A 26,360-nucleotide genomic window follows, 5' to 3' on the forward strand; every position below is an offset into this window, starting at 1 on the left:
TTTACCCCTTTATTCAGAATTCAGTATTCAGAATCAGGTTTATTATCACCGGCATGTGTCATGAAATTTGTTAACTTAGCAACAATTCAATGCAATACATAATATAGAAGAAAAAAATGCAATAATAATAGTAAAAATAATAATAATAAATAAGTAAATCAATTACAGTATACGTATATTGAATAGATTAAAAATCATGCTAAAACAGAAATAATATATATTTAAAAAGTGAGGTAGTGTCCAAGGGTTCAATGTCCATTTAGGAATCAGTTGGCAGAGGGGAAGAAGCTGTTCCTGAATCGTTGAGTGTGTGCTTTAAGGCTTCTGTACCTCCTACCTAATGGTTAACAGTGAGAAAAGGGCATGCCCTTGGTGCTGGAGGTCCTTAATAATGGACGCTGCCTTTCTGAGACACTGCCTGAAAATGTCCTGGGTACTTTGTAAGCTAGTACCCAAGATGGAACAGACTAAATTTACAACCCTCTGCAGCTTCTTTCAGTCCTGCGCAGTAGCACCACGCTCCCCGCCCCCCCCACCCCCGTACCAGACAGTGATGTAGCCTGCCATAATGCTCTCCAGGGTACATCTATAGAAGTTTTTGAGTGTATTTGTTGACATACCAAATCTCTTCAAACTCCTAATAAGGTATGGCCACTGTCTTGCCTTCGTTATAACTGCATCGATATGTTGGGACCAGGTTAGGTCCTCAGAGATCTTGACACCCAGGAATTTGAAACTGCTCAGTCTCTCCACTTCTGATCCCTCTATGAGGATTGGTATGTGTTCCTTCGTCTTAACCTTCCTGAAGTCCACAATCAGCTCTTTTGTCTTACTGACGTTGAGTGCCAGGTTGTTGCTGCAATACCACTCCACTAGTTTGCACATCTCACTCCTCTACGCCCTCTTGTCACCACCAGATATTCTACCAATGATGGTTGTATCGTCAACAGATTTATAGATGGTATTTGAGCCATGGCGACTCACGCAGTCATAGGTATAGAGAGAGTAGAGCAGTGGGCTAAGGACACACCCCTGAGGTGCACCAGTATTGATCATCAGTGAGGAGGAGATGTTATCACCAATCCACACAGACTGTGGTCTTCCGGTTAGGAAGTCAAGGATCCAGTTGCAGAAGGAAGTACAGAGGCCCAGGTTCTGTAACTTCTCAATCAGGATTGTAGGAATGATTGTATTAAATGCTGAGCTATAGTCGAAGAACAGCATCCTGACATCGGTGTTTGTGTTGTCCAGGTGCTCTCAAGCCGTGTGAAGAGCCATTGAGATGGTGTCTGCCATTGACCTATTGTGGCATGAGGCAAATTGCAATGGGTCCAGGTCCTTGCTGAGGCAGGAGTTCAGTCCAGTCATGACCAACCTCTCAAAGCATTTCTTCACTGTAGATGTGAGTGCTAACAGGCGATAGTCATTAAGGCAGCTCACATTATTCTTCTTAAGCATTGGTATAATTGTTGCCTTTTTGAAGCAAGTGGGAACTTCCACCCATAGCAGTGAGAGGTTGAAAATGTCCTTGAATACTCCCACCAGTTGGATGATACAGGTTTTCAGAGCCTTACCAGGGACCTTCCACCTTGCGAGGGTTCACTCTCTTTAAAGACAACCTAACATCACCTTTAAGACAGAGATCACAGGGTCATTGGGTGCAGCAGGGATCTTCACAGCTGTAGTTATATTCTCCCTTTCAAAGCAGACATATAAGGCGTGAGTTCATCTGGTAGTGAAGTATCGCTGCCATTCATGCTATTTGGTTTTGCTATGTAGGAAGTAATGTCTTGCAAACCCTGCCAGAGTTGTTGTACATCTGATGTCGCCTGCAACTTCATTCAAATTTGTCTCTTTGCCCTTGAAGTAGCCCTCCGCAAATCATACCTGGTTACAGTTCTGCATCTTTTTCCTATTAAGTGCTAGGGTGGAAGGTGAAGATGGACGTTTGGGAATGAAAGAGATCATTGGTGATCATATTGAGAGGAAGATTTCAATGTGGTTTATTCACCTGACAACTGCTTAAGCAAATTACCTATTTCCCGGTTTGCACTGTTCAATCAGTGTCAGAATTTCACAGACTACTCAATTCTCCTGTGATAGCAAAAGGCACAGTTATTCATATGATATTATTATTCACTGCTGTGCAGTCTTATGTGCTTTTTATGTTATTGCTTTTTTACGAAGTGTATCTAGTATCCATGCTGCTTCATAATTATTCTTGCCAGGCGTAGCATCACGTCGTTAGGAAGAACAAACATTTTAGTTCTTAAAAGCTCTAATTCTGTTTGATTTAATGATTCTTCCAGTAAGGAATTGGAAGGCCGTGCAGTAATATTGAAAGTTCTAGTGCAATAGCATATCCTAAGCAAGCTTTCTGCATGGCAGAAGTGCATACATTCAGACTAGTTTTCCATCTGAGGTCATTATAATGCATGCTTCAATAGGCCCAAATAAATTTAGAACACAGCATTTGTAACATTGACCTAGACTTGCAGAATGTTTGTAATGATGCTTCTTAAAAAAATGAAGAGTTATTGTTTCAAAGTTCTTGTGCTGTTTCAGTATCATTGCCTGGTAAAAGACCAGTTCAGGTCGAGACTTCCAGCCATCTGCATCAAAATTCCAGTGATGTTTTATGTAGTTAGCAAAGAGATGATTGACCTCTAACATTAAATTGTTTAAAATTCAAATAAGAAAAAAATATAAGTTGAAGTTATTGGAGGAAATCGTGTCCGGGAAGCATTTTATTGATCGATTAATTAATTGAGAAACAACGCAGAATAGGTGTTTCTAGCCACTCAAGCCACGTTGGACTGTGGGAGAAAAAAAGAGCACCCAAAGAAAAGCCATGCATTCCACAGGGAGACTCCTTCCAGTCGGAATGGAACTCCGAACTCTGATGCCCCGAGCTGCAGTAACGTCACACTGAGGTATATTTAAACTGAGAAAAGCAAAAACTGAAAGGATTCATGGGAATGGATGTTAGGGAGTAGGTTAAGAGGAAGGGGCAGTATAGTTCGTGCTGCTGTCACAGCTACAGTGACCTGGGTTTGATTCTGCCACCTTTGCACGCTTTTTACATGTTTTTTTGTGTGACTGCATGGGTTGCCAGGTTAATTAACTACCATAAATTGTCTCTAGTGTAGATGTGTGTTATGAGACTGGGAAGGGCAAATATTACAAATGTGTGCAAAAATTGGTTACAGGGAAATAATTGTGGCAACAATAGTGATGGGATCAGGGGTGCAGTGGTAGCCAGAGCACTCTGAAACGCGTTCGGCACCTCTTTTAGAAAAAAGCCGAAATAAGCAAGCTAATTAATTAAGTGCCGCCCAGGGTGATTTGGGTCTCTCAGAAACTGCTGATCTCCTGGGATTTTTACGCACAACATACTCTGGAGTTTACAAAGAATGGTGCTAAAAACAAAAAAAAAAATCCAGCGAGTGGCTGTTCGGTGAGCGAAAACATCTTGTTAAATCCATTCGCTGGATTTTTTTTTTGTTTTTGGCACCATTGTTTGTAAACTCCAGAGTATGTTGTGCATAAAAATCCCAGGAGATCAGCAGTTTCTGAGAGACCCAAATCACCCTGGGCGGCACTTAATTAATTAGCTTGTTTATTTTGGCTTTTTCCTTAAAGAGGTGCCAAATGCATTTCAGAGCGCTCCGGCTACCACTGGACCCCTGGATGGAATTAGATTGAAAGATAACACAACTTGATGGACGATACGGTCTCCTTCTATGCCTTCAGGAGGTGTGAGCGGGATCAGTTCTGAGTTAACCACCACGCAGCATGTATTGATGTGAAATATTGCATCACCACATTATAATAATTTGAGAGAAACGAGTTTCAGTTACTGCTGAGGCTTTATAAGGTATTAGTCAAACCAGTTTGGAGTACTGTGAGCGGTATTGGGCTCCTTATCTACGAAAGGATGTGTTGGCATTGGAGAGAGTCCAGAGGAGGTTCATGAGAATGATCCCGGGAATGAAACGGTTAACGTATGATGAGTATTTGATAGGTCTGGTACTTTATTGCTGGAGTTCACAAGAATGAGGGTGGATTTCATTGAAACATACCCAATATTGAAAGACCTAGATAAAGTGGACGTGGAGAGGATGTTTCCAATAGTGGAAGAGTCTAGGACCAGGGGCACTGCATCACAATATAAGGAAGTCCCTTTAGAAAAGAGATGAGGGAGAATTTCTTTAGCCAGAAGGTGGTGGATCTTTGGAGTTCATTACTATAGAAGGCTGTAAAACCCAAGTCATTGGGTATATTTAAATCAGAAGTTGATAGCTTCTTGATTAGGTACATACGTTTGTAGATAGATAGATACTTTATTGATTCAAAGAGATTTGCAGTGTCACAGTAGCATTACAAGTGCACAGATATGAATGTTAAAAGAGAAGTAGAAAGAGTAAAAAATAAGTTACCTCAAACAGTCTAACAGGTGGGGATCATCATTTCCCCGCTATAGGTTGACTCAATATAGAGCCTAATTGCCAAGGGTAAGAATGACCTCATATAACACTGTTTAGAGTAGTGTAAGGGCAGTAAATGTTATAGGGGGAAGGCATGAGAATGGGGTTGAGAGAGATAATAAATTATGGAATGGTGGAGCAGACTCGATGGGCCAAATGGCCTAATTCTGCTCCTGTGTCTTCTGGGCTTATGGTTGTAATACCCTGTAAGATCTTCCCTGAGCCTCTGACACTCTCAGAAAATAACCAGAGATTGTTCAATCTTTCCTTATAGCACATGCCCTCTAATCCAGGCAGCATCCCGGTAAAATTCTTCTGTATTCTCTCCAATGCCTCCACATCCTTTCTACAATGGGGTGACCAGAACTGGATACAATATTCCAGACATGTTTGCTCAGTAGACATTTTGAAAATGATGGAATGTGCAAAGTGTTTGGAACCAGAAAGGAAGTGAAACAGACCTTGGCATTTTTGCGGGAGCTTTATGAGTCAAATGTAACACTGGGTCATAAAAGGAGATATTTGGGCAGGTGGCAGATTGCTCGCCTGGAGAGCTGAGCTCTAAGGTACCTTTTCAGAGAGGCATGAGACACAAAAATGTTTAAGAAAACAGTTTGAGTGTTTAGGGGTTGGCCAGCCCTTTGCTGCCCGCGGTAGAATGATTTAATTCAAGGATTGGAGAAGTGCATACACATGTGGTGTGGTGACAGGGAGGGAACGAGGCCATGGTGGGATGTGATAACAACTTCCAAACAGAATCATTGCTTAACCAGGCTCCAACATCAAGCAGTAAGCTCAGACATGCTGAGTATATCTCGAGCAGCCTAAGGCTCTTCAAACTAGTTTTGCCGATTAAGAACCTAATAATGACTTAATGATCAACCCTTTGTCTCAACTCAAGCTCTGTGCTCTATTCCACATTTCACTACACGTCCAAATATATGATGTAAGATTATTGCAAGAACGATGGAAAACGGTGGGGGCTGAAAGGAGAACACCGGGACATAAAGTATAGATGTAGGCCACTTGAATCGGTGCTGTCATTCATGAAGATTATGGCTGTTTCAATTTTTGATCTCAATTCCACATTGCTGTAAGATATCCATAACAATTACAGTCCAAATCTCTCTCAGCTAAGGACATGTGCAGTGACATACTCGTTAACTGTTCCTCAGCTCTCTGGGAGTAGAGAAGTCCAAAGAATTACAGTCTTCTGCTTTGGAAAAAAAAATATATTCCTCCTCATATCACTCTTACATCAGCAAACCTCTATCCCGAGAGCCTGCCGTAGGTCTACGTTCCTTCTGAAATAGAACAACACAGGAGCAGGTCCTTCAGTCCATGATGTCTGTGCTGAATCCAATGCCGAATTAAACTAAATCTGTTCTGCCTGAACATGATCCATATCCCCAGAATCCCCGCATATTTATGAGTCTACCTGGCAGACTCCTGACATCAATATCATATTTGCTTTAACCACAAACCGTCTCCTCTGGCAGTCTGTTCCAGGCACCTTCGCTCTGTGTAAAAATACTTGCCCTGCACATCTTCTTTAAACTTACCCCTCTCTCCCCTTAATTGCATGTCCTCTATTACTTGACATTTCTATCCTTAGGGAAAAAGATTCTGTCTGCACTATTTCTGCCTTTCATAATTTAATAGATTTCTATCAGGGCTCCCCTCAGCTGCTGACAATCCAGAGAAAACAAACACCAGTTTGTACAATCTCTCCTTATCACTCATACCCTCTAATCCAGGCAGCATCCTGCTAAATCTCTTCTGCACCCTTTCAAATCCTCCACATCCTTCCTGCACAGCATACTCCAAATGCAGCCCAACCAACGTTTTAAATAGCTGCAACATGACAGATATTTAATATCTCTACCAATGAAAGTAAGCATGCATGCACCTTCTTTAATGACCTATCTAATTGCATGGCCACATTCAGAAAGCAATGGACATCGCCTGAATATCTACCCTGTCAAGCCTTTGAAGAATCCTTTATTTTTCAATAAAGCCACTGCTTATTCTTCTAAATGTCAGTAAACATAGGCCTAACCTGCTCAATCATTCTGCATAAAATATACTCTATGTTATTTCTGAGCCAAAGGAGACTAAAATCAAATGCAGTGTTCGAGGTGTGGTCTGACCAGTACAGGCTTAGCAAGACTAGGTATTTTTACTCTACTCTTCTTGCAGTAAAAGCTGTTTTTTTTTTGCCCCTCATTAAATCAGAAAGTGTTGGAAACAGTCAGCAGGTCAGGCAGTATCTGGAAGGAGAAGCAGTTGACGTTTCAGGTCAGAGACCTTTTGTCAGAACGAGAAAAGAGAAAACAAGTCAGTTTTGGAACTTTCTCAGTTTTGGATAGAACCAGAAATATTAATTGTTTCTCCCTCCACAGACACTGACTGACCCGTTAAGTATTTCTTGCATTTTCTGTCTCTAGCATCTTTAATTTTATTTTTGATCTTTCATTACAGTTGTCTTTATAATTACTTCCTGTACCTGTACTTAAACATAACCAGCTAACTGGAAAAGTGTTATTCCAACTAAATAATTTTTTGGCTTACCAATCTTCTATCCACGTATTTAGATGCCATATTGCCTCATCTTGTGGAGTAACCACTGTAATATGTTACAGCGCACTTAGCCTGAATGACAGCCCTCATAAGAGGCCCTGAAAATGGAAAGTATTTTCCTTTTCATCACTGATGCCCTCACCTTGATCAGTACTAAAAGGAAAGTAACTCTGAGTGCAACATTGACCTGAGCATCTGCTATAACTAATTAGCTGCTAATTAACCTGAACACGGAACAGCAATTACACCTTGCTGGCTCACAGGGACAGAGCAAGTTGTACACGACTACATTGTGAGCTGTGAGCTAGAATGCTCCTGTCTTTGTGAACCAATGTGCCCTCCAACCTTCAAGGAACTTATCAGCAGCTTAAAAATTAGGCATGAGCAAGACGTTGCCCAAAATATTTCCTGCTTAATTCAAGGTGATTGTACTGGATGGCAGGGAAATAAATCAACTTTCCAGTAAAGATGCTGCAGCAATAGGCTGGAGTTTTGCTTGCCAACTTTTGTTGGATACTTTCCAAGAGGTATCTTGACCCTTCCCCCTTCAGTTTCACATCACCTCTCCCAGTCAAACAGACCTCCTTTTCCCATTTCCAATATTTCTATAACTGGTCAGTAGACATGTTCTAAAATGAGAAAAAAAAATGCCATGCCACTTCTTTCATGCTTCGACAGTTTTTTTTCTCTGTGGAGTTCCTGGACTGATCTGTGACCTGGAAAAACTGACGTACAAAGTGAGATTGGGTTGATAAGGACAATATTCGCCACAGTTAAGTATAATGAAAGGGGATCTCATTAAAACCCTTAAAATTTTAACAGGACTGGATAAAGTAAATATAGAAAGATGCCCCGGGTGGCTTGGAAGTCCAAGATCAGAGGTTATTAGACCTCTACGGATAAAGATAAGAGCAATCTTAGACTAAGATAAGAAGTAATGTCTTCTTTTCTCGGGTGGTGAACTCACAGAGCACCCTACAACAGAAAGCAGTTGCAGCCAGCTATATTCACAGTAGAGTTAGATATCGTTCTTAGGGCTAGAACATAAAGAACATGAGGATCATATATGAATAATGCAAAGAATTTGGATGATCAGCTGTGATGATGTTGAATGGTGGTGCAGGCTTATCCCTGATCTATGTTTCTGTGGCTGTAGATCCTAGTGATTCCAGGACAGTCCTGGAGAGTTGGAGAACTTCTGTTCCATGTTGGTCAAGATTGATGATGACCTCTTGCTGAGCAGAATGTGTACAACAGAATATGTACCAGTTAAGTACAAGGAAAAAACAGGCGAATGAATCCCTTGAATATTGTTGCCAATTATTCTTCTGTGCTTATGGGTTTAGGTCACAATAAGAGACATTTGTCTGTACTAATCAGGGTTAAGTGTCGCAAGATGACAGCTGTTAGATGCACTCATCACTGCAGTTTGGTTCCATTGACTTCAATGTAGTCCAATGCATCTATGACTTCACTACCACACTAGAATTTTATCATTATACTAGACTTGCACACTGAAAGCATGCACCATCAGGCTCAAGGTCTGCTTCTATCCCAACGTTATCAGATCTAAAGCTGACGTCTTGTATGATAAGACAGACTCTTGACCCCACAGTTGACATCATCATGATCTTGCACTTTATCGTTCGCCTGCACAACACTTTTCTTGGTAGACTTTACATATTATTCTGCATTGTTAGTGTTACCGCACAAAGAGGCACCTGTACAATGACGGGTCTGCAATCAGACATTTGTCCACAGATGCTGTATGACCTGCTGAGTGTTTCCATCATTTTCTGCTTCTAGATTGCCAGCATATATTCTTTTTAAATCTTCATCCACTTACCTATGGATAAGAATTAGCATCAATATATTAGACATTTTACAACTAAGGAGAAACAGCAGTTCATTGTGAAATGGTTTGTACCCTTTCAGTGATAGACTACAGCATGTGGAATTTCCTTTGCAGAATTCCCCAATGAGATTTCAGCAGAAGTTCTGTGGTCCTAAACTAATAAGAGGTTAATGTTATTTTCCTGCCATTGTTAAGTCAACTGATTGTGTAAGCCATCTGGGCAAATTTTAAGTCAAACATTTTGGGAGGCCTTGGAATATAAAGAACATCTTGCATTTGTTGCCTGTTTGTCAGCTATGTTGCAAGCCTACACTGGTGACGGTCCTGTACTTTTCCTATGCTACATCAATGACTGCATTGGTGCTGCTTCCTGCACCCATGCTGAACTCATTGATTTCATCCACTTTGCCTCCAACTTCCACCCGGCCCTGAAGTTCACCTGGTCCATTTCCGACACTTCCCTTTCTCAATCTCACTGTCTCTATCTCTGGAGACAGCTTATCCACCAATGTCTATTATAAACCAAAGGACCCTCACAGCTACCTGGACTCTACCTCATCTCACCCTGCTATTTATAAAACCACCATCCCCTTCTCTCAGTTCCTCCATCTCCACTGCATCTGTTCTCAGGATGAGGCTTTTTGTTCTTGTAAGAAGGAGCAATCCTTCTTTTTCAAAGAAAAGGACTTCCCTTCCTCCACCATCAATGCTGCCCTCAACCACATCTCTTTCATTTCACACACGTCTGCTCTTACCCCATCCTCCTGGCACGCTACCAAGGATAGGGTTTCTCTTGTCCACACCTACCACCCGCCAGCCTCCGCATTCAGCATATAATTCTCTGAAACTTCTGCCACCTTCAACTGGATTCCACCACCAAGCACATCTTTCCCTCCCCCTTACTTTCTGCTTTCCACAGGGATCGTTCCCAACACGACTCCCTTGTCCATTCATCCCTCTCCACTGATCTCCCTCCTGGCACTTATCCTTGCAAGCGGAACATGTGTTCACCTGCCCCTACATCTCCTCCCTCACTACCATTCAGGACCCCAAACAGTCCTTCCAGGTGAGGCCATACTTCACCTGTGAGTCTGTTGGGGTCATATACTGTGTTCAGTGCTCCCGGTGTTGTCTTTTGTATATCGGTAAAGCCCAACGTAGGTTGGGAGACCGCTTTGCTGAGCATCTACGCTCTGTCCACCAGAACAAGCGGGATCTTCCAGTGGCCATCCATTTTAATTCCACTTCCTTCCCATTCCGATATGTCCATCCATTGCCTCCTCCACTGTTGGGATCAGGCCACACTTAGGTTGAAGGAACAACACCTTATGTTCCTTTTGGGTCTCTCTGTATCTGACTATCCATCCCATAGGATGATGATGGTTCCTTTCAGTCAGTTAGTGGGGTGGTACCCCACTCCTCAGAAAGGAACAGCGTGAGCGTGAATGGATTTTAGGTGAGTAGGGGGTTGCACAGGTCCAGTCCCGCCCTCTCGACATCCCCTCCCAGATCCAGCGGCATGGTGGGGTCCAAGACAGCTGGGGGAAGTTCTGTTGCAGTGAATGGCCAGACCAAGCTTTGATGCAAGGAATGCCCTTTCCGCACTTCATGGCATGTGTTTGCCAAATGGCCGTTAACCCTACGAGAGGGTTCATCCGCCCTTTGACAGGTCTTGTTTTTCGTCCTTCGGGGTGTCTAGCCACCCTCCCCACCAGGCAAGCCTGGTGGGGGAGTCAGTTTAGTTGCTGACCACCCGACCATGCGACAGGTAGTACTGGTTTACATGGTACCAGTAGCACTCAGACGAGTGTCCTTTTGGGTAGCCTCCAACCTGATGGCATGAACATCGATTTCTCAAATTTTCAGTAATGCCTCCACCACACCTCCTCCCCTTCACCACTTCCCATCCCCTTGTCCGTCTGTCACGTTATCTCCTTGCCTGCCTATCACCTCCCTCTGGTGCTCCCCCCGACACTTTCTTCTTTCTTCCATGGCCTTCTGTCCTTTTCACCAATCAACTTCCTAACTCTTTGCTTCATCCCTCCCTCTCCAAGTTTCACCTATCGCCTGGTGTTTCTCTTTCCCCTCCCCCCACCTTTGAAATCTACTCCTCAGCATTTTTCTCCAGTCCTGACGTAAGGTTTTGGCCCTAAATGTCGACTGTACTCTTTTCCATAGGTGCTGCCTGGCCTACTGAGTTCCTTCAGCATTTTGAGTGTGTTGCTTGCATTTGTATAGTTTCTTGTACACCTCCCTGCCTGCAACGTGCTTATTGGTTTAGTATTCTCACAAGTACCAAGACACAGTGAAAAGCTTTTGTATGTATGCCATCTAGACAGATCATTCCATACATAGATGATAAGTAAATTGAGGGAAAACAATATCATTATCAACCCACACAAAATGCTGGAGGAGTTCAGCAGGTCAGACAGCATCTACGGAAAAGAATAAACAGTCAGCATTTTGGGCCGAGACCCTCCTTCAGGGCTGAGAAAGTAGGAAGAAGATGCCAGAATGAAAAAGTGGAGTGAGGGGAAATTGGCTAGCTGGAAGGTGATAGGTGAAGTCAGGTGGGTGGGAAAGGTCAAGGGGCTGGAGAAGAAAGAATCTGATTGGAGAGGAGAGTGGACCATAGGAGGGGATCCAAGGGGAAGTAATAGGCAAGTGTGAAGAAGTAAAAGGTCAGAGTGGGGAATAGAGGAAGCGTGGGGGATTTGCTTAGCAGAAGAAGAAGTCGATATTCATGCCTTCAGATTGGAAGGTAATCAGATGGAATATAAGGTGTTGCTTCTCCACCCTGAGGGTGACCTCATTGACACAGCAATATCACAGTACCAAATATGGTGTTGCGGTTACAGAGAGAGTGTTGTGTAGCCCCCCTGGCCAGTCTCAGGGTCGCTCAGCTCGCTGTTGTCTAGGGAAACAGCCCTCAGCCCGCCAAACTGGGTAATCAGTTTGTGTGGATGCTGTGTGATGTACCCCACCCCGTCCAAATAACAGACAATACACCAGATACGATTAAATGATTTACAGTTTATAGATATTACTGGAACTATATAATTAATAGAGAATAAAATATAAAAGGAAAAAAAAAGGCGCCACACTTATCAAAGTTCAATCTCTTCGTGCACGAATAGCTGGGGCTGAGGACCCTTGTTTTTCACCCTGCGACCCCTCGGACCACCTCGACTGGCCGCCTGGGACCAGCAATGGTGGTCGACCAGACGCTCTTCACGAGTCCGTCTCTGTCTCCTCTCCTCACCGAACGCCCCGCTCGGGGTCCGACCCCGTTAGCGGACTCACAGCACCTGGTCCATCCTCTGTCTCTCTCTCCCACCTTCTCCCCCCAAACCCCGCGCACACAATATCTTACAGACACACCAAAAGCATAACAACTATCCCAGTTGGTTCATAACATCTTCTTATCAGTAACGTGATCCAAATGAACTGCTAGCGGGAGGACTTTCTCAGCAGTTAACATAACAAAGAAGCCCTTTCAATTATAACATAACAAAGAAGCCATTTTAATTAGACTACGCAGTGACATAAAAAAAAGAAACCCCCTTACAAAAGTAACAAGTGCCACGATGAGGTGGACTGAGAAAACAAGAGTTAATCTTTATTGCATGAAGTCAGTTAAATAGACTTCGAACAGCAAGGTAGAACCTGTCCTTGAGGATGGGCATTTATGATTCCCAGCTTTTGTATCTTCTGCCTGATGGAAGGAGGGAGGAGCCAGAACGACTGGGGTGGGAGGGGCATTACGTTAATTGTTCCCGAGACAGTAGGGAGTATAGACGGTGTCAAAGGAGGGGAGGCTTGTTTCCGTAATATGCTGTTGTGATATTTCTATTGATTGATTGATTGACTTAGATACAGATAGGCCCTTCTGGCTCTTTGAGCCATGCCACCCAGCAGTCCCCTGATTTAATGCTAGCCTAACCACGGGACAATTTACAATGACAATTAACCCACCTACTGGTGCGTCTTTGGACTGTGGGAGGAGACTGGAGCACCCAGAGAAAACCCTCACAAGGTCACAGGGAGAACGTACAAAATCCTTACAGACAGCAGCAGGAATTGAACCCCGGTCGCCTGTACTGTAAAGCGTTGTGCGAACCACCACATGGCCAATATGTGTCTTCCTTCGGGGAAGGTCTAACCAGTCAAGGTAAGGGTGAATTCAAGTCTGGAGGCAGCATCCTTGTTAACTTTACAGCAACAGCTTTTGGCGAAGGTCAGGCAGCTGGTTGATCGGAACTGGCGTGGCTCCCATTCTGTGCAGCAGCATTAGCAGCAGAAGAGGGAGAGGCAGGAGCCAGTTTTGCCAGTCCCTATCATTAACAAATGAATAACTCAAACCAACATCCCATTGCTTTCAAGCATCTTCCCCTCACAAGTGCCACAGATTGCTTCTGTATTATGCTCACAAAATATCCAATTTCTGTCCCAGTTTATTTGTCTGCTGGCAGTGTGTAGGAATTGCAGTATCAAGAGATATAGGATGAAAACAGGTCTTTCAATGCATCAACTCCATGCCAACCATCAACCTACTTCCTACATTGATCCTGTATTTTATACTCCTTAGCTCCTCTCAGAGCCTACCCCTCACATAACAGACTAAGAACAAATTTAAGGCAGCAAATTAAACTACCAAGTGGCACTGCTTCGGGATGTGAGAGGAAATTGGAGTAGCCGGGAAAATCTCACAGGTCAGAGGGAGAATGGGCAAACAGCACCAGAGGTCGGGATTGAACCGAAATGTCTGCCGTCGGAGACACTGGTTCTAGTTGTGCCACTCTACCTCTGTGAGCATCTTTTGAGAGAAGATATGAGGGAGACCTTAACATATGTAAGTTTTACGAAGTGTTTTTCTCTCTCATTGGGCCTGATAACTGCCCACATCATTCCATCAGTTCGGGATACGCTTGAAGTCATTTCAGTGCACCATATTTATGGAAAGAGGGATGCCTAATTAAAATCTAGAACCATGATTTCCATTTTAAATGCCTTGAAATGCATCCCTGTTTGTTTGCAGTAAGGGCAGCCACGTAGTGCTGTCAGTTGCATTGAGAGGTCCAATTGCTAATTAGCGCACACACACACAGAGCAGTATCAAATGGCATGAATTTCTAGGCACGTTTTTTGATTTTATTTTGGAATACAATGTCATTGTAACTTTCCAGGTCAGATTCTTGCCCCGACAAGACCATGGAAACTCTCGCCTGGCATGCTCGGTTCGTGAGCCAAATATTCCTGGATCAACTCAGAGCTTCGCAGTGGTGTTCGTCGGAGACCTGTCTGCTTCTGCTGCTCGTGGCCTTGGTCTGGTTTGTGCGGCTCTACCTGCATCACTGCAGCCAGTGGATCTACCTTCAGGCGATCGGTGTCACCGTCAACAAGTGGGTCCTAATGTTTATGTATGATGCTAGGGATCTGCTTAAAGCAAACTTTTGCAGCCACAGTAACTAGTTTATTGCTCTTCATCGGAGGAATCAAAATGACATGACGAATGTATTTGTGTAGAAAAAAGACACAAGGTATCAATTTTATGTATTTATTATACCACATTGACCTCTGGAACTGTTTATACTGAGAATTCTTATTTATTTTTGAAACATTGTTCATAACCCGCTGGGTGGCAGTTGTAGGATAAAGTTTGCAAAGTAACCACAGACTGGTTAGAATTTTAAAGTTGATAGAGACTTGCTTTTCTTGTGACAATGCCACCTAATTAATGTTACACCATCAATCCCAGATGGTGTGCGCCATTCTGCCTTCATTTAAAATTGCTTGAAAGCGCGATTTTCATCCATCAAGTGCACACCTTACATCCCTTCTCTGCCTTTGCAGAATTTAGCATTCAAGACTTAGAACAGTCACTGCAAAAGGGAACTGTCTTCATGAAAAAGTGTCTTCATTTCTTTTCAAACCTATGGCATCAATCCCATTGAAATGAAACATCCCGTAACTGGCACGTGAGATTGGAACACAAATCATGCTCAGCTCATTCTGCTTCTGTATTCTCCCTCCCTCTCCCTCCCTCTCTCTCTCTCTCTCTCTCTCTCTCTCTCTCCACTCTCTCTGTCTGTCTCCATTTCTGAAACATACTGCCACACAACAATTTCTCCTCCAATTAAAAAACAATATGTATAAACAAGCTCAGAATTACACTGTGGTGTGCGACAAAGGGAATGCTTCAGACATTCATTTGATGTTCACATATACACTGTTTGACCAGAGCCAGTAATCTGTTTAAATTAAATAAGATAATGCCTTCATTGGGACAGCGCAGAGAGAGGAGCCTATGGCAAATCCTTCACATGGTAATTTTAAGCCTTGATAGTTTACAGATTCAATTTGACTTTATGGAACGTGGACAGCCGAGATTTATTGCCTATCCCTACTTACCCTTGAGAAGGTGAAGCCTCGATGGTGTTTTATCCTTTCGATGTAGGGATTGGTACATCTGTGCACTGCCAAATCACTTCAGGTGGCACTCAAGAGCCAACCTATTGTTTCAACTCTGGAGTCAAAGTGGGTGAAGCTATTTCCTTCAAGAAAGAACATTAGTGAATCCAAAGGATTTCTTGTCAACTGTTACATTTAATTCAGAGAACATTTAACTGAATTTTAAAATTCTGTGTAACTATGTTGAGGTATCTCCTGTTGTTAGTTTAGTTTATTATCATATATGCCAGTGTGCAATGGAATTCCTTGCTCACACGAAGCTCACAGAGTTAACATTTTAAAATATAAATACAACAATAAATATAAGCAGAAGGGCAAAGCAGTAGAAAGGTGCAAAGACAGTAGTGCAGGAGGCTGTTCTAGGAGGAGTTGCATCCAAAATATTGATGCTTTCTGATGCATTAAATGCTTTTGATTACTACTTTTGAATTAATTACTGCTCTAGTGCTATTCCTAATGCTTACGTTAAATGTAATCATCCAAAGTAGAAATGAACATTTCTGGATTCCTTGAAATCTTTTCTAATCGCAATTTATCCGATGATTGGAATAAAAAGGAAGGAAAACATTTTGACTGGGAACCTGGCAACATTTATTCCAATGGTATACGATATGTCTTCTTTCCTTACAGTGTAGAGGAATGTTGTTTCTGGTGAGGTCTTGCAAAATATGTGTATGGTCATTGCTTTTCTAACGAGTTTGCTGTGCTAAACATTTATATGTAAGTGGATGAAGACCTCCAGTCTGAATAATAATAGTTCAAACAGATCCAAATTCTAAATGCTTGCACATATGGGTTCCTGAAAAAAAAAGACTTTCCAAATATCATTGCTTGCATTTTCAAGTACTGTTCTCTGAATCCCATTTTGTAAATACATTAAGTAAGTATTTTTGGATATTTATAGAGTAAACAGGAGTGTTGCAAATAAATACTACTTAAAATGAACACTGCAGACACAGCAAAACTTCAGCTAAAGATTGACACAGATCTGTAATCTGAATATGCCAATACTTTATGTATTGGAAAGGAGATCTGGAATTGTGTATATTGCAGGGCAGCTGACCCAGAGCTGTGTCAGAAATATAAGACCAAAACCTAAAACATTTCAACTAAATGGATCGTTTTTATTTATATTTGTATCTGTTTTTTTTCTTTAACCAATTCCTCATGTCTCCCTTCCCCAGGGTTTCTCTCACTGGTGGACCATCTGCTACCAAACTGCTATTAATGATGCTACGTATCTGTCCTCTTGGAAATGTCAGGTGGGCTGAGGTGACTCCACCCACCCATTAAAATCTTCCTTCATGTGGAAAGATGTTGCTTTCCTGATGATGCAGCCGGTTGTCCCCATGGGGACAGCATGGCAGTGAGCTTACCTTGACAAATCAACCATCTTGCCATTTATGAGGACTCTACAATTAACCATCAAAGCATTTAAGCTGATTCAAAGATTGTTATATATGTTCTCAGGGTGAATGCACGCAATCTTTCTCCCCAGGTTCGATAATCAAGAACTAGAGGACATAGGTGTACTTTAAAAGGGGAAATATTTAATAGGAATCTGAACGGCAACTTTTTCATCCGGGGGGTAGTCCGTATATGCAATGAGTTGCTATGGGAAGTGTCTGAGGCAGGTACATTAAAATATTTCCAGGCAGGTATATAGATTGGACAGGTTTAGAGCAGGGGTTCCCAATCTGGGGTCCACGGACCCCTCAGTTAATAGTAGGGATCCATGGCAGTAAAAAGGTTGGGAGCTCCTTGTTTGGAGGGATTTGGGCCAAAAGCCAAAGGAAATAGTGTAGTTGAGAATCTTGTCAGCATAGACTAGTTGGGACAAAGGGCCTGTTTCCTCGCTCTGTGAATGTACCCTTAAGTTCTCGATAAATGAAATTATACACAGAGGCATAATCATATGTATATCGGTTGTCTGTTTTCTTTTTAAGATTCCACTTTTATCCACACACAGTCGAACTTAGCTACCAGAGTTCTCTGCTGGAGACGTGTGCGGAGTTGACCATCGTAGCCCTGGGACCCCTGTCCTTGAACGCTGTGCTGCTTATTATGGCTATAATCAGATGGGTCTGTCATCGACAATTTGGCTCATTCCCATCCTGCTTGTCAAGGTTTATCACAGCAGTGGGATTTTGGACAGTGCTTGACCCCCTGGCAACATTTATTGTGGATGGTATCCTCGGGGTAAGTCAGTTAAAATAACTCCTATGTACAGACTTAAAATGTAATTCTGTGTATCTCAAAAGAAAAATTGAATGCCAGCTGTACTGTGAGGAAATTGTTACAAATGATTAACATTTTATCAATAAGTGGAAGATCAACATCTCCGAGGCAGGAAGCACTAACCCGGATCTGGCTATGTTACATCCATACTTACTCAGCCCTGTCCCCATCAATCCAAACTTCAATGATTTGGATCCTGGCTGAAACTACCCTGAAGCTGTGTATTTTGGCCATAATTAGCACATGGGCTTTGAGTGCTGTTATCAGCTGGTATGGGTGGACTGGAACAAGCAGCACCCATTAAACTGCTGTGGTTTTCTATTGTGTCCAGTGCCCTCGATGTGGCCTCCTCTCCTTCGACAAGACCCATTGTAAATTGGGGGACCACTTCCTGGAGCATCTGTGCTCCATTGTGAAAAGCAGAACTTCCTGGTAGCCAAACATGTTAATTCCAGTTCCCATTCCAGTACTGACAAGATGAGGCTACCCTCAGGGTGGAGGAGCAACACCTTATATTCCATCTGGTTAGCCTCCAATCTGATGGCATGAATATCAATTTCTCTCCCCCTACCCTCTTCCTCTGTTCCTCACTCTGGCCTTTTACCTCTTCTCACCTGCATATCACTTCCCCCTGGATCCTCTCCTCCTTCCCTTTCTCCTATGGTCCACTCTCCTCTCCTGTCAGATTCCTTCTTCTCCAGCCCTTTAACTTCCCCACACAATTGCATCACCTATCACTCCCAGCTAGCATCCTTCCCATTTTTTTCTGGTGTCTTCTCCCTTTCTCCTCAGTCCTGATGAAGGGTCTCGGTTTGAAATGTCATTTATTTATTGATTTCCACAGATGCTGCCTGATCTGCTGAGTTCCTCCAGGATTTTGTGTGTGTTACCCTTTAAGCTACTCAGGAATGCTCTAACAGTTGGCTAAGCCACACCCCACGTACCTACCTCTGAAGCTGCCAAGTTTGTTCAATGCTCCTCATTTCCCTAACATTTTGAAACATCTATTAAAATAAAAAAAATACAATTAGAACCATTTAAATTACTAAAAGAAGGCAAATGATTTTAAAAATTTAAACAAATTAGAGCAAACACAGTTAAAAATTGTAAGTTATTTTCTTTCCTTTATATTATGCAGGGCAGATCAAGTGTTACTAGCTTGACTGAGTTTTTCAAGGAAGTGACTAAAGTGATTGATGAAGATAGAATAGTGGGTGTTGTCTACATGGATATTACTAAGACATTTGATGAAGTTCCTCATGGTAGGCTTCTCCTGGAGATTAAGATTCACGGGATCCAATGTGACATTAGATTCAGAATTGGCTTGACCGTAGAAGATAGGGGGTAGTGATCGATGGCTTTCTGGCTGGAGATCTGTGACCGTAGTGTTCTGCAGGAATCCATACAAGGACCTCAGCTGTTTGAAGTATAAGTAAATGACCTGGACAAAAACATAGATGCTGAAGGGTCTTGGCCCAAAATGTCAACTGTACTCTTCCCCATAGATGCTGCCTGGCCTGCTGAGTTCCTCCAGCAATTTTTCTGTGTTGCTTGGATTTCCAGCATCTACAGATTTTCTCTTGTTTGGATGGGTTGGTAGGTTTGCAGATGATATGAAAATTGGTGGTGTAGTGGATAACGTGGAAGACTGTCATAGGATACAGTGGGATATAGGTCAGTTGCAGTTATAGGCAGATGGAGTTCAACCTGGCCAAATGTGTTGTGCTGCACTTCGGGAGATTAAGTATCAAGGGAAAGTAATGGCAGGACTCTTGAACAACATTGGTGTATAGAGGGATCTGGTCCAAGTGCATGGTCCTGAAAGGTGTTCACACAAGTCAGTAGGGTGGTAAAGGCATATGGCGTGCTTTCCTTTATGAATTAAGACATTGAGTTCAAGAGTTAGGAAGTTATCTTGCAGCTTGATAAAACTTTCTTTAAGCAGAATCTAAAGTATTGCATTCAATTCCGGTTGCCCCATTATAGGAAGGATGTTGAGACTTTGGAGAGGGTCCAGAAGAGGTTCACCTGGATGCTGCTTGAATCAGAAAGCATTTGCTATGTGGAGAGGCTGGACAAACTATGGTTGTTTTATCTGGAGTGCTGATGGATGAGGGGACAACTGATAGAGGTTTATAACATTATGAGAAGCACAGACAGAGTTGACAGCTTCAAAATGTCTAAAACTAAAGGGCATGCATTTAAGGTCAGAGGGGGAGAGATTAAAGAAGATTTGTTTTGCACAGACAGTGGTGGGTGCCTGTAATGCCCTGCCAGTGGTGGCGGTGAAGGAAGAAATGATAGAGTTGTTTAGGTAGGCACATGAATGTGTAGAGAACGGACCATGGACCACGGACCATTTGCAGGCAAAAGAGATTAGGAATAATTAGATAAAAGTTGCTGGTGAATGCAGCAGGCCAGACAGCATCTCTAGGAAGAAAATAGGAAGTGCCTCTCACTATACCCCTTGCCCATCCTCTGGGTTCCTCCCCCCTGCCCCCTTTTCTTTCTCCCTAGGCCTCCTGTTCCATGATCCTGTCATATCTCTCTTGCCAATCAATTGTCCAACTCTTGGCTCCATCCCTCCCCCTCCTGTCTTCTCCTATCATTTTGGATTTCCCCCTCCCCCTCCCACTTTCAAATCTCTTACTAGCTCTTCTTTCAGTTAGTCCTGACGAAGGGTCTTGGCCCCAAATATGGACTGTACCTCTTCCTAGAGAAGCTGCCTGGCCTGCTGCGTTCACCAGCAACTTTTATGTGTGTTGCTTGAAATTCCAGCATCTGCAGATTTCCTCGTGTTAGGAATAATTAGCTCAATTTGTTTGGCACAACATTGTGGGCAAAGGGTCTGTTCCTCTGTTGTACTGTTTTATATTCTATTTCTTGCAGTCATACAGTGAATAGTGCAGACTATTATCTAAATGGGGAGAAGGTTCGGACATCAGAGGTGCACAGGGACTTGGGAGTCCCCATACAAGACTCCCAAAAGGTTAATTTACAGGTCGAGTCTCTGGTAAAGAAGGCAAATGTAATGGTGGCATTTATTTCAAGGCTAGTAGAATATAAAAGCAAGGAAATAATGCTGAGCCTTTATAAGACACTAGTCAGGCCCTACGGAGTATTGTCAACAGATTTTAGATTAGATTAGATTATGAGGACACACAGTTCTCTTTTATTGTCATTTAGTAATGCATGCATTAAGAAATGATACAATATTCCTCCAGTGTGATATCACAGAAACGCAGGACAGACCAAGACTGAAAAACTAACAAAAACCACATAATTATAACATATAGTTACAACAGTACAACAATACCATAACTTGGTGAAGAACAGGCCATGGCACAGTAAAAAAGTTCAAAGTCTCTCGAAAGTCCCACATCTCACGCAGACGGGAGAAGGAAGAAAACTCTCCCTGCCATACCCGACCACAGTCCGACTCTGAGTCGTCCGCAAACTTCGAGCTCTGATCAGCCCTCCGACACCGAGTACCGAGCACCATCTCTGCCGAACGCTTCGACCTCAACCTCGGTCGCCAGCAGCAGGCAAAGCCGAGGATTTTGGGGCCTTCCCTCCAGAGATTCTCGTTTGCACAGTAGCAGCGGTAGCGAACCGGGCATTTCAGAAATTTCTCCAGATGTTCCCCTGCTTCTCACGTCTGTCTCCATCAAATCAGAATTGTGCACGGCATCCTGCTTATAAATACGATATCATTTCACCAGAGGGGCTACGCACGCTGCGTTGTGCCGCCATCTTCTCCTCCCGCCCCATATCTCAGGAAGGATGTGTTGTCATTGGAGAGAGTCCAGAGGAGGTTCATGAGGTAATTCCAGGAATGAAGGGGTTAACATATGAGGAGCCTTTGGCATCCTTGGGCCTGTACTCACTGGAATTTAGAAGAAGGCTTGGGGATCTCATTGAAACCTACAGAATTGGCTATATTTAAGAGGGACATAGATATAGCCCTTGTGGCTAAAGAGATCGGGGGTATGGAGAGAAGGCAGGTACAGGGTTCTGAGTTGGATGATCAGCCATGATCATACTGAATGGCTGTACAGGCTCGAAGGGCCGAATGGCCCACTCCTGCACCTATTTTCTATGTTTCTATGCTCCTATGTTGAAAGGACTAGATAGGGTGAATATGGAGAGGATGTTTCCTGTGGTGGGGGTATGCAGGACTGGAGGGCACAGCCTCAAAATTGAGGGGTGACCTTTTAGAATGGAGGTAAGGAGGAATTTTTTTTTAGTCAGAGAGTTGTGAATCAGTGGAATGCTGTGCCGCAGACTGCGGTGAAGGCCAAGTCTATGGGTATATTTAAAGCAGAAGCTGATTGCTTCCTAATAGGTCAGAGCCGCAAGGGATATGGTGAGAAGGCAGGCATATGGGGTTGAGTGGGACCTGGGATCAGCCATGATGGAATGGCGGAACAGACTCAATAGGCTGAATGGCCTAATTCTGCTTCTGTGTGTTATGGTCTTATGGTCTCATATTTAATTGGTATATATTAAGCCCTCAAAGGATTACAAGTGCTGAGGAATTTTTCCACCAATGTGGAATCCTTTGGTGAAGGGTGACCAGGAAGTGATTAGTGGACATAGTCGGCAGGGTGACAACTTCCCTGTTTTTTTTTTGTGCAAGAGTCCCAAAAGTTGCAAGACCTGTTGTCATATCACACAATTTCTAGGCTGTTGCATTATTTGCGTGTTTCACTGAATCAGGCCACTGATCCGGAATGCTGATAGCATGCAGAAGACTGAGTCTGACTCATGCCACCATGTCACTTGTCCTTTGGCACATCAATAATTGTGTAGTCACTCAAGAACAACAATAAAGCAGATTAATTAAAATAAATTCCAAAGCCAGTTTAGAATGAGAGGTTCTAAAATCTTCCTCTTGTGTACTCTTTCTTGAAAAGAGCTAATCCAGGTAAAACCATTGATGATGATTTACAGTACTTATTGTTCCACCTGCCTATGCTTGCCATGATCTCCATCTCCAGTCTGCGAACTGTTCCAAATAACTTGTGAAGTTTTCAGTATTTCAAGATTTTTTGGACAGCTGGTAACTTCATTCATAGCCCTATTTTCCATTAATGATAGAACCTTTTCCTCACACCAGATCTGATTTGTCTTTGCATATCTCACTTGCATAATTCTTTTGTTATTCTAAAACAAGTCTCAACTCGATAATCTGATAGCAGGGACACACTGGGGTGCCACCATGATGGCATTAGTCTTGTTGCTTTACAGTTTGTTAATTATTTTGCAAAATTGCTTTTCTTTTATTAAAGTAGTTAGAATTACTTTGTAATTCTTTTATTTAATATTATCCCAGATATAAAACAGCTTCTGAATCAAACCATGAGATTGTGAACTTTTGAAGCCAGATTGTTTTGAAATGGATAACGTTTTGTGGGCTTTATGATCTTTTGTGTAAGGCTGTATGACCATGTAACACATTTGATGTAGTGCTCCCAGTGAGACCCAAAGCAAAGTTTTATACAAGGTCAATGTTGTATGTTTTGCTTTATATTGAATCCACTCATGATGTGCCTTCTAATACCTTCCAACTACTAATTACTCTGGCCATACATCTGAAAAGAATTTTGAAAATTAAAAAAAGATTGCTCAGTTTAGCATCTTTCCAAATAGTCATCAGCTTGTATACAGCAGAGAGTAGAAACACTGATTGTTCATTACCTGGGCACATAATATGGTATTTATCCAAAATCCAAATGGAGGTCCTTAATCCCCCATTTCACTGAGATCTGTCTGCAGTGTATTCTAATCCACATGGTCATCACAAGTGAAACTTTGTATCAGCCACAAACCTGTTGATTAATCCATTCATAGAAGTCATCACTACAGAAAATCACATAACTCGTCCAGAATTAATTCCAAACATTAAGCATGCCCTTCTCGCTCATCCTGGTAACTTCATAAAAACCTTATTTGTGCACAGACATGTTGAGGGCCTCTGATAAAACTTTCTCCAGCCAAGTGCTCATGAAAACTATTATTATTCCATCTGACTGCTTGTGATTGAAATAGGTTTCTTTCTATCGTTAGTCAACCAGAATGCAAATGACATTGACATGAGCATTCTTTCAGTCCAAATTCAATTCTAACAAACTCCTAAACTGTGTGCCCCAGTTTGTTCAAGTATCCACAGAATGCAGCCATATCTTCTGGACCAGAATAATAGAATTGGAAGCAGGCACCACTTGCTCTTCCTCTCCACCATCTTGCAGATTTAGTTTCTCAGACAAAGCCAATGTTCTATGAGGAGCTTAATCAGACAATAAATCAATCCAGAGGCACACTATACTATACCTGCAGACCCAAATATTAAATACATGCTCGATTACCAGGGCACTAAGGCAGATCTGGTACCAGGTGCTGTAAGGTCACCAGAGACTAACCTATGGTTACATTTGTTTAAATTGGCAAAATTCAGATTAAACTCAAATTTAAATTTTATCTCTTCTTTTGTAGGAAGTGAGATCGTCAATAAAGTCAACATTTAATGATCGTACCTAAATATACTAATTAACTGAATTTAGGGGAGCAGAGCTGGGCAGCTAGTATGAGCCTTTGCCTTGCCACGTGGCCAACCTGAGTTCAGCCCTGACCTCAGATGGTGTGTGTTTGTGTGTGTGTGTGTGTGTGTGTGTGTGTGTGTGTATATATATATATAATGAGTCTACACGCGCTCCCTGTGTCCATATGACTTTCCTCTGCATACTCCGATTTCTTCCCACATCCCGCAGACGTGCAGGTTAGTAGATTTATTTGCAACTGTAAATCGCCCGTTGTGTGTCAGTGAGTGATGGAATCTTGGGGGAGCTGGTGAAAACGTGCAATGGGATTAATGTTGGATTAACACAAATGATTGCTTATTCATCAGCACAGTCTTGGTGGGCTCAAGTGCCTGTTTCTCTTTGATTCTGACTCTGAGATTACTCAGCTGCCCTGGTAGATGTAAACTTGGGTCTTTGGACCATTCATCACTCTGGATTACCACTTCAGTGATGTGCCTCCTATTCCACCAAACCCACCTTACCTTTATTTTGTGGAAGTCTAGGTTTGTGCATTCTGTATACGTTCATGCTCTGTCTTCAGCAATGGACAATTTCCCATTCAGCATCCCCTGAGATATTTTTTGCACTTGTTGCTTTGCACATTTTGTTTCTCTCTGTAATTCTGGCAGGTAAACAATTGGCTTTGGATTTGCAAGAATACTAAAATAGAATTGATGGTCTGTTACCCTACTTATTCCTGCACTTGCTCCTTAAGGTTTTTAATTCAGATAAGAATACTTGGCTATGGCATGGCTTTCTTTGATTGAAAACAAAAATGCTTTAGGGTATCTCAGACTGAAAGGAGCTACAGCATGAGGAGAACCAAATGGCAAGCAATATCATTATGTACTACTGCACAAAACAAATGAATAAAAAATGTGTTTCATGTTGGCCAGTTCAACATACCTTTTACTACAAAGTGATCATAGGTGATTCTGAAATCTCTGAAAGCACAAAATGATATATTACCGACTTCTGCATTTTGCTTCCTGGATTGTCTGCACAATATTGGTGTAAGCACAAGAGATTCTGCAGATGCTGGAAATCCAGAGCAACACATACAAAATGCTGGAGGAACTCAGCAGGTCAGGCAGCATCTATGGAGAGGAATAAAAATTCAACGTTTCAGGCCGCGAGCCTTTATTAGGACTGGTAGGGAAGGGGGGAAGATAGCATATTAAAAAGGTGGGGGGAGTGAAAAGAGGACAAGCTAGAAGGGCAAGAAGAGTTGAAGTAAGAAACTGGATAATTGGAAAAGGCAAAGGGCTGGAGAAGAAGGAACCTGATAGGAGAGGAAAGTGGACTATGGGAGAAAGGAAAGAAGTAGGGGAACCACAAGGAGGTGATAGGCAGATAAGGAGAAGATGTTCCTGGCCAGAGTGGGAAATAGAAGAGGGAAAGTGGTGGGGGGGAGAAATACCAGAAAGAGTGATCATTTTTATTGCTTTCAGATTGGAGGTTTCCTAGACAGAATATCATGAGTTGCTCCTCCAGTCTGAGAGTGACCTCGTTGTGGCAGAAGAGGAGGCCATGGACCAACATGTTGGGGAGGGAATAGGGATAAGATTTTAAATGTTTGGCCGCTGGGAAATCCCACTTCTTGTGGATAGAGCGGAGGTGCTCGACTGAGCGGTTCCCCAATTTATATCAGGTCTCATCAGTGCACAGGAGGCTGCATCGGGAATCACTGGATACAGTAGATGACCCCAACAGATTCGTAGGTGAGGTGTTGCCTCACCTGGAAGGACTGTTTGGGGCCCCGAATGGAGGTGAGGGAGGAGGTGAATGTTCAGGTGTAGCATTTCTGTTGCTTGCAGGGATATGTGCAAGGAGGGAGATAAGTGAGGAGAGACAAACAGAGAAGGGAATATAGAGGGAGTGATCTCTGCTGAAAGCAAGGAGTGGGGGGTGGTGGTAAAATTGTTTGGCGTTAGGGTCCCTTTGAAGATGGCAGAAGTTGTAGATAATGATATGTTGGATGCGGAGGCTCATGGCCTGGTTGTTGAGGACAAGATGAACTCTATCTCTGTTAAGGTGGTGGAAAGATGGTGTGAATGTGGATGTTCAAGAAATGGAGGAGATGCAGTTGAGGGCAGCATCAATAGTGGAGGAAGGGAAACACCCTTTCTTTGAAAAAGGAGGACATTT

At 42.7% G+C, this 26,360-nt stretch overlaps 1 protein-coding gene across 1 annotated transcript in view; it reads left to right on the top strand.

Annotated features, from left to right (window-relative positions):
• The window catches only part of ofcc1 (orofacial cleft 1 candidate 1), a 420,469-nt gene that overhangs the window by 258,765 nt on the left and 135,344 nt on the right, over nt 1-26,360 (top strand). Inside the window, exons 15-16 of the mRNA XM_072248661.1 lie at nt 14,109-14,324; nt 17,340-17,592. Of these exons, the coding sequence (XP_072104762.1) occupies nt 14,109-14,324; nt 17,340-17,592 (469 nt within the window). The remainder of the gene's footprint in view (nt 1-14,108; nt 14,325-17,339; nt 17,593-26,360) is intronic.

The sequence above is a fragment of the Mobula birostris genome, chromosome 1 (genome assembly GCF_030028105.1).
Source record: "Mobula birostris isolate sMobBir1 chromosome 1, sMobBir1.hap1, whole genome shotgun sequence".
In the NCBI taxonomy this organism is placed as follows: Eukaryota; Metazoa; Chordata; class Chondrichthyes; order Myliobatiformes; family Myliobatidae; genus Mobula; species Mobula birostris.